This window comes from Theobroma cacao, chromosome 8 (assembly GCF_000208745.1).
Source record: "Theobroma cacao cultivar B97-61/B2 chromosome 8, Criollo_cocoa_genome_V2, whole genome shotgun sequence".
Taxonomy (NCBI): domain Eukaryota; kingdom Viridiplantae; phylum Streptophyta; class Magnoliopsida; order Malvales; family Malvaceae; genus Theobroma; species Theobroma cacao.
This window is the reverse complement of record NC_030857.1, coordinates 4,388,225-4,397,388: the sequence shown is the minus strand read 5'-3', so window position 1 is coordinate 4,397,388 and position 9,164 is coordinate 4,388,225. Positions and strand designations below refer to the sequence as shown.

At 35.7% G+C, this 9,164-nt stretch overlaps 1 protein-coding gene across 1 annotated transcript; it reads left to right on the top strand.

Moving 5' to 3' along the window:
* LOC18591988 (cyclin-D5-1) lies at positions 7,144–9,158 on the top strand. Its single transcript, XM_007018451.2, has 5 exons — positions 7,144–7,670; positions 7,779–7,865; positions 7,954–8,245; positions 8,354–8,487; positions 8,626–9,158. Exons 1-5 carry the CDS (start codon positions 7,443–7,445, stop codon positions 8,836–8,838), a joined length of 954 nt encoding a protein of 317 aa, XP_007018513.2. The 5' UTR covers positions 7,144–7,442; the 3' UTR covers positions 8,839–9,158.

Below are 9,164 nucleotides of genomic sequence, written 5' to 3'. Positions count from 1 at the left end.
TACTCTTTCTTGTTACCGGAATTATTCAATTTGGGTGGTATGGAATATTCCGCCAACGTGTTGCGAGGTGGAGCCAGTACTTGTGCTACCCATGACGTGGCATGGTGACCACCGTTGATGGATCTGATGGAAAAGTGGGATTGTCGGCGTCACGCGCCAAGTGGGACACGAGGCTGCTGTAGGGAAGAATTAGGGTGAAACACGTGATTTAGGAGGAGAGTTGATTTGGTTTTCGCTGGATTCTCGGAGAGGTTTTGTAGATTTTGAGGGTAAACTAAGCAGTGTCGTGATGGATTAAGAAGCGACAGCCAACTGAACATTAAGGAAATTACCCTTACTTTGTGACTTGATATTAATATTTTTACTCTTGCACGCACGTTCCTAAATTCATGGGCCAGGCTTATATGCAATTCAAAGATATGATCAAAGTACTTTCTTAGCCAATCAAGAGAAGAAACAAAATAGTACTTGGAGGGAATCCAATAAAAAAATGCCACGCAATGATACGAGGGAAATGATTGGTCCATTAAACAAACCCAAGCCCAAATCCAAGATGGTCATCGGCCACCTCAATTAAACAGACCCATTTGGCCCTTTCACAGTGTCCTGTGAAGAGAAATATGGCCTCTTACAAAGTGGATTTTGGAGCTAGTGGCCCAAGAGATTTCAATCGAAGGGGGATTAAATGTCCTCCGTTTTCTCAAAGGAGGAAAAGACAACAAAAGAAATCCAAAGTAGACGTATATATTCCTCAGACAGAATAATGTTAAGATTAAGAATAAGCTCTTCAAAAACCAACAAAACAAAGCAGATAAGAGCTAAGCTTGCAGCCATTTCCGAATACCGAAAGAGCTCGTTTTTAAAAGGGGCGGCAAGGGATCCTTTCACGGACTTGATTCTCAGATTGTCAGTGCAGTCGAGGATTCTTGTCTCATAACAGAATAATAACATAGCTGGCCTGGGGAGTAGCTGATCAGAGACCTAGCTAAAGTGAGTTGTTTTTATGGTGCCCAAAGACCATTAAGAATCAAAGGCCCACATGTTGGATCTGGACCTAAAAGCCCAATGCAGATTAAGTTTTTATGAGACTGGCATTTGCTGCCTTTCTGCGGCCTTTATTGCATGGGGGATTTGGGAGTGGGGGCTGGTGGTGGGGTATTCATACTGGAAGCGGACACCCATGTGAGCACACTGCCCAGAGGAGGTTTGGGGAGTGGGAAGTTTGAAAGGGGGGATCAGGAGCAGGAGCAGTCAAAACATTGGGAACCCCAAACTCCTTTGCCTTCCTGACTTCCTGTGGAATACAAGGTAAGCTCAGCAGGCACTTTTGTTGAAAGGGATGGCATGGAAGTTAGTGTGTTTTTTGTATTTGTGGGTGACGTGTTTTCGTGGGGTATAACACTCGTTTGTCAGAAATTTATAAGGCACCAACCACAATCATGCAGGGCTCCCCCTCTCTCCTTTCTGTTTTCTTCAGGGCACCATCAAGTTTGCTGTAATTTCCCTCCATGACAGAACACTTAATTTCTGGTGTTCAATATAACTCCTATCACCAACCTCCCAGAGTCCCAATGTGGGTACATGTACTACATCAGTACTCAAAAAGATAACTAGAACTTTCTTGAAATGATATAAAAATAAAAAAAAATGTCAAAGAAACTGCTAAAATTTTGATTGGAAGGAATGTTGAACATGTCTTCATCTGGGAGAGCAACCGTTTCCATTCTTTTTTCTACACAAGTAACACCTTTAACTTGTGACTCATATTGGGTCTAGCTAGAGGCTCAAAGTAAAATTGAAACTCTCTAGAAACAGATAGGGAGAGGGCTTGGAAGGAAGTGTTACATTAATTCATGTTGGGTCAAGCAGGAGAGAGAGACATGCTCATTCTATCACTGCCAACGTTTTCCAGTTTCAGTTTATACTGATTAAATGGTCATGGATTTGTTATTATATATTGTTCCTGAAGTTGTTAAATGGTCAGGTTTTGCATGGGTCCTAATTAATTTCCTGAATGAGTCAACTGGGGTCCATATTCAGCTGTACGTAGTGGCTGAATGTACATGCATCATTTTGGGAAAGCTGCCGAGTGTCTACTTTTCATTTCACCCTGGGTTTTTCCCAGCTGGGATGCACTCCTTTATTACTTTTTAAGGCTTCACAATTACCAAAAATATGAACAAAAATGCCCTGCATGTGCACTCGCTTTACAATGGCAAGCATTTACTGTGATCCAGTTTGCAAATTTCTTAATCTAAACTGCTCACCTCTGCTTATTTTACAGACTCGTGGGCAGTGTTCATGTGATTTATTGCTCTTTATTAACATTAATTTTAAAGATAAAAGATGGCAAACACACTTATTCAAGAAGATTATTCTTGGCAATAACAAAACCAGGGAGATGTAAGTAACTGTGAATGTCGCTAGTATTCAATACTCACCGATAGACAACACAACAGTCTATATGTCTAATGGAAAGCTCTGATAACTTGACAATGCCAATCAGATGCCAAATAGGTAGCTTAAAATTATACTAACATGCATGGGCGCAAAAGGGGCCCAAGTTAGAAATTAAGGTCCACCTGCCCCCCAAATACAGGGTTGCATGGGAAGTCGACACCATTCGCCTGAAAAAGACTGGGGGATATCTCCAGGGCACAAATGCACTATGGTTGTTGCAGGGGACAACAGCTAGCTTCCCAGCAAGGAGTGCCCTATGTCAATGTGTCACCGTCCTTACACTCACCTTTGTAAGCGTATAATAATACTCATAATATGCGCTTATTTTACAGCTTCGCTGTCCCTTTATGCGAGCCCATTTTCACCTTACTATATGTAAATCACGCTCGGCTCTGGTATAAGACAGTGGATGATTTACTGTCAAAGAACAGGGGACCCCATCTTTACGTGTTGTTTCATCAATTTGAAATGATTAGGGATTTTTGGATATGTGATATATATATATATATATATATATATATATATATATATACATACCGATCAGATCTTTGATCCTTCATCAATGTAAAGTCTTCTTCACTTTGATTAGAGATCTCTGAGATGAACCACACACGAGCTTATGAGGACAGGTATACTTCAAGCAAATTTTACTGACTGTGTATATATATATATATATATATATAAACAAATTATGCTATCTATGCCAATGCTGTGAACAAACATATCCACGTATTCAAGCTGGACTTGCAAGCTTGGCTTTTAGTCAGAGTAACACTCACTGTGAAGTTAACCCCTTATTGACTATATATGATTTGCAAGCCTAATCTTTTAGAGAGATACTACATCATCTCTTTCTCTTTCATGTGAAATAAAAATTTAATATTTTTTCTTTAACTAAGTGGAAACAAACTCACGGGGCAAATTTCAGAAGTTCACGAAGAGATAAATGATAAAAGAAAATAACTATTGCCTATTGGTACAATAATTAGTTGAATTTATTTCTTGTCTCCATGGAAACCGGTAGATATGAAACACCCCCCCCCCCCAATGTTAAACAAATTTCAACTGATAATTAGTTGCACAATACCCAAGGTTTGGATATATGTCTATGAATTATGATGAATTTCTATGTCATGTTGCATGTGCTGTAACTTTTTCCTCTACAAATTTATATTGCTGCATCGTCAATAACGAACTGAACATTGTGCTTAAGTACTTGATATGCCCACAATGGATAAACCTCCAAAAGCAACCTCTGAAACCTTACCCCATAGATGAAAAACTCGATCCCCTCCTCTCTTCTCATCGAGAGCTAGCTAGCTACATTTAACTTTGGAGTTGTAAGGATGGGAAACAGAGCAAATTTGACCTGGCACCAGGATCAATAACAAGAGTTCAATGGGAAAAAAAAATATTGTTCAATTAAAGGAGTTTCAGAGTTGTATTTAAAACAAGGGTGCTGCTGGCAGAACATATACTCATTGGGTTTACGAGTCACCCTAAAACTTGGATCTGATTTAATTTAATCTTCATTAAAACCTCTAAAGAAAGACTCAAGGAAGACATCAGGTTCAGGGGGAAAAAAATATATTGCTGGAATGTTGACTGGGCTTGGAGATTTGAGTTTGCTGGTCTCCTTCCTTGGCATCACTGGCATTTCAAAGGAATCCAGACTGCAGAGAAGAAAATAATTATAACATATTCTATCATTTTAAGTGCAATTAAACTCATCCCTAAGCGGTCAAAAGCAGCCTCACTCCAAGTCATTTTTTAAAACTGAAGGTGATGACCTAAGACTGTGACAAATGACAATGATGACGAAGAAGATTCCTTAAAGGCATAAGATATAACAAGGCAGAACCAAGGACATAAACAGGTTCATCTTTACGTACTTTAAACAAATGTTAACTAAAGAGGGTATAATTAAGTACTGATATATTAATTTCTTTGCTTAAACTAGTTTAATCAACGGAGTTCAAGAACAAAAGAGGGATGCGGGGAGATTACTGAAAACAAATGCTTTTTAATTTACATTATTAAATTGGAGGGTTTTGCAACATGCCAAGGTGCCATTAAATTTGATGGTTAAGTTGGCTTTTGGATCTTGTGTCATACCTCTTCTTGTTTAATGAGGCGTGGGGTTGGCCATTGCCAATTGCCTTAGTTTACTGCATGTATTGATTGTGCATACATTGAACCTTTGCTTGCTTCTTGCTATCTTTTATTTTTCATATTAACATTACATTTTTCCTTGTTATCCACCTAACGCTTTCATTTAATGGCTATTTGGGAGAGAAAACATTTTCTTATTATCAAAATAATTTGATTGAATGAATTTGTCTTGCTTGAAAAGTGTTTTCCAAATACAGGGCCAAAGGAAGGATTTGAAATCATTTAATACATGGTTCATAATTTCATGAACATTGATGTTTTCTATTACCCATTTTTCCATTAGATAGATAACTTAAAACACTCATATAATGTATTTAGTTTAATGATTTTTACATGATCTTTATTCCAAAATGAAAATTTGAATCTTTTTTTCCCCATCAAATAAAAAATGACAGATTCATATCAACTTTTCAAGCAACCATCAAGTTATGTAAAAACTCATAACTTTTGTAATATATTATTTTGATTTTTTTTTATTTGAGGTTTTTGGAAAATTTATTCATGATGAAACATAACATTTATAATCTGTCAAAAAAAAATCAGAAAAAAAAATGTTGCATTTATAATTTGTAATAATTATCCAAAATTTAATTGCAAATAGAATGTAAGTGATTAATAATTTACTAAAAATGTGTCCATACTTAATTTTTTTAGTATTCTAATTTTTCAAAATCAAATTAAAACAAGAACAAAACAGATTAATGCACAAAAAAAAAAAAGCCCAAAAAGATGTGGATTGAGTTCAATTGCACCAACCAACAAGATTGAATGAGAGAATCATTCCTTATATATCAGTTAGTGCAAATAAAAAGTTTCCTTTTTTCTAATGGATGGCATACAAAGTTGATACCAAAATAGCAAGTCAACTATCCTCAATTCCATTTTTTACTCTTTAAATAAAGAAAAGTTAAATGTTCTTTTTTACAAATTATCAACTCATTATTTTAATTCAGATAAAAAGAAGCATGATCAATCCCTTGTTAGATAATTAAGTGATTAACATTGATTCTAGTTATTCTTAAAAGATATTTTAATTCATAATCCAATTAAATTAAGTCAATTAAAAAAATTTTAGTTACGATTTGACTAGTCAAATCGTCAGAGGGACCTGTCCCGCTTGAGCCCAAATCTCAACCTATGACCGAGAATCCAAGCGTGGTTTCAAGGTAATACGACGCTGGCTATTGTTTAAGCTAAGACCTAAGCCAAACTTGAGGCCTTAGGCAGGTTTTCACAATATGGTTTGCCTAACTCAGCCCCTCTTTTAAGGAAGTTGGATAGCAAGAAATGACACTCACACTTAAAGCAGAAATGTAAATTGCTAGAGATAATGTGTATGTACAAATATATAGATACCTTTTATAAAGAGGGAGACTCTCTTTGCATGGGATGGCTCCAAACCCTCTAAAAGTCTCTTGGGTTTAGAAATTCTCTAAGAACAAAGAACATTCGTAATAAGGTTCCAATCCTCTCCCACACACTGGCACATCCTTGTTTGCCCAAAACCTTTCAGAGACCGTTGTTCTTTAGGTTGCCCAGTGTGCTCTGTTACCTAGCTTGACCCACCCGTCCATATAGCCTCATCTATTTGATGCTATAGAATCTTTCAACAATGATGTCAAACAAGTGAAGTGTTGCTAATTATTAAAAATCATAATTCCAATCTTATTATTTTTTGATAAAATATTCGAATTTTATAAATAAGGATTAAATGTTTAAATTGATATCCGAATACACATCCAAATATCTTAAACGCTACTCATTTAATATTTTTGCCAGTTAAATATTCGATAAAAATAAATTTAAAAATAACTTTGATATATATTATTAATGAAAATTAAATTAGTAAATTAAAGAAAGTTTATAAAAAATAAGTTAAAGTTTAAAATCATATTAATAATAATTAATAAATTTTTGTGAGTATCATATTAATTATAAGAATTTATAAACAAAAAATAACATATATATAATTAAAACTTAAATGTTAAAATCATAATTTGTAATAACGGATAGTGAGTACCTAAGACTATTATCCAAACACGTAATGAAGAATAATTTTATTATCTAAATTCTATTCAAACTTAGTTATTAAATATAATAATCTTACTTAATCAAATCAAATAATACAAATCACTCAATTAAAAAGTATTTATTTAACATCCCTATCTGTGCATTAAATCAATAGCACCCTGCTTCGTATTCTAACTCGGGCCAATTACCTTCCAGGCCACTGCTTCCAGGACAGGGACCCAACTATTCCGAGTCTAACCCTTCTAGGCCTGAACTGGTGTGCGGGCTTCAACAACTAGCCCTGTACGGAATCTACCTGACATCATCATGCCGTCTTCTTATTGGACCGTGTTCTGCACGCCCTCGAAACTTGCGTATCCAAAACTGTTCGCGCCCTGGATCAGAACTCCCAGTCAAAATTCAGTCCTCAGCAAAATAATGCTAGTTACACAACAGTACCAAAAGTAACCCAAAAATTAACACACAAAAAAAAGGGGGTTTGATTTGTAGACAAGAAAGGAGAGATTGCCCAACAAACTAAACCCCTTCTTTTTTTTTTTTCCTTTTTTCAATCTTTAACCGCTAAAACAGTAAACCATTTCTGCTAGATTATAGCGTTTCAATCCATTATCATCATCTTTTATTGGCTCAGCATAATTCCAAGTTGGTCAAAGTGAACTACATTTTTTTTTCTCTATATAAATCATGCAATTACTATCAGCTTTTGTATTTGATATGCTTTCCTAGATTTTCTGGGAAGAAAAATTAATAAGGAAAGTTTTAAAAGGAGGGTTTTGGAGATGGATGGTGATGCTTCTTTGTCTGGCCTTCTTTGCTTAGAAAATGAGACTAGTTTGGAGGAAAAGGAAGGGTTAGTTGATGAGAATTACATTGCTGTATATGATGAAGAGTGTGTGCAGATGTTATTTGATAGAGAAATGAGTCTTGGGTTCAAAAAGAATGAATCCTTGGTGCTTAGTAACTGGCTCAAATATGCTCGTTTGGAAGCTATCACATGGATTCTCAAAGTTAGTTTCTTTCGAGTTTTGCAATTCCTTTTCCTTTTCCTTGATTGAGCTTAAGTTATCAAACTTTCATTGGCATTGATATCCTTTCTTCTTTTTGAATCAATCCAGACAAGAGCAGTCTTTGGATTTCGTTTCCAAACAGCTTATTTATCTGTCATTTACTTTGATCGATTCCTTTCAAGGAGGTCCATTGATGTAAGTTTTTAGTTCTCTTTAAATTATCCAAATTTGTTGCTTGCAAATCATAGTTTCTCTTGTCATTGATCTTCTCTTCTTTTTGCAGAGTGAAAAATCATGGGCAATGCAATTGTTGTCAATGGCGTGTCTCTCATTGGCTGCAAAGATGGAGGAGATAAAAGTTCCTGCACTTTCAGAGTTCCAGTCTGAAGAATGCAACTTTAAAAGCAAAGTGATTCAAAGAATGGAGCTTCTTGTATTGAATACGTTGGAATGGAGGATGAGTTCAATCACTCCATTTGCCTTTCTACATTTCTTCATTACAAAAATGTGCAAGGAATCTCCACCGGGCCATCTTGTGTCCAAGACTGTACAACTCATTCTGGCTATCATGAGAGGTACTTATCAAACCAATCATGTTAATTTAAATTATATAGAATTTTGAACTGGTTTTAGATTTTGTTCACTGATTAGCTGTATTTTTATGTTTTTCTCTTTGAAAATAGAGATAAACTTAATGGAACATCGACCTTCTGTCGTTGCCGCTGCCGCAACATTGAGGGCATTGGATCAGAGATTAACAAGAAAAACATTGGAGTGTACAATGAATTCTGTTTCTTACTGTGGATTTCTTGAAATTGTGAGTCAAAGTTTGTTCCATTTTTTCTTTTCTTTTGTCATCTGAGTCAGTTTTTGATATTCAGAAGAGTCAAATAAGTTACTGGATACTTGATTGACAGCTTTTGAATTGATATGTGGGCTTCTTTTGCTGTCACAGGAAGATGTCTTTACATGCTACAGTTTAATGCAGAAACTTGATATACCAAAATCTGTAAATTCCCCAGACTTATCACCAACACGTTTGAGGGCAATCAATGTTTTAGACGATTCTTCAAGCTCTGCTGCAGTTTTCACCAAGAGAAAGAGGCTTACATTCAATAAAAGTGACAACAGTGGTCATGATATACCTAATGAGAAGCGGCTCTGCTAGAGAACATCTTAGTTTTTGAGCACCATACCGCAATATTTTACCTGTGGCCTGTTACTGCTATTTGCTGGTCTCTAATGAGTGTGTTTTTTTATTTATTGCTTCATGGACATGATTTCGAGTTGATTGAATATGTATACTCGAGCAACAAATACTCAGAGACAGGAGAAACAGAAAAGGAAAAAAAAAGAAAGAAAAATGAAAAAGGAAAGCTTTGGGCAACATATAAAAAAGTAGATTTTTCATACACCAATGCCACCAAGTGCAGAAAAAGGTCAGAATGGTGGTACTGAAGGCTGCTGGAGAACAGTTAGTTGAAGCTTAACTGA

What these genes read in the sequence shown, in the direction of transcription:
- LOC18591988 (XM_007018451.2), top strand. Translation starts at nt 7,443, where the DNA reads ATGGATGGTGATGCTTCTTTGTCTGGCCTTCTTTGCTTAGAAAATGAG. An exon ending in TTTCAAGGAGGTCCATTGAT is followed by an intron (nt 7,866 to 7,953) that starts GTAAGTTTTTAG and finishes TTCTTTTTGCAG; the next exon opens with AGTGAAAAATCATGGGCAAT. An exon ending in ACTGTGGATTTCTTGAAATT is followed by an intron (nt 8,488 to 8,625) that starts GTGAGTCAAAGT and finishes TTGCTGTCACAG; the next exon opens with GAAGATGTCTTTACATGCTA.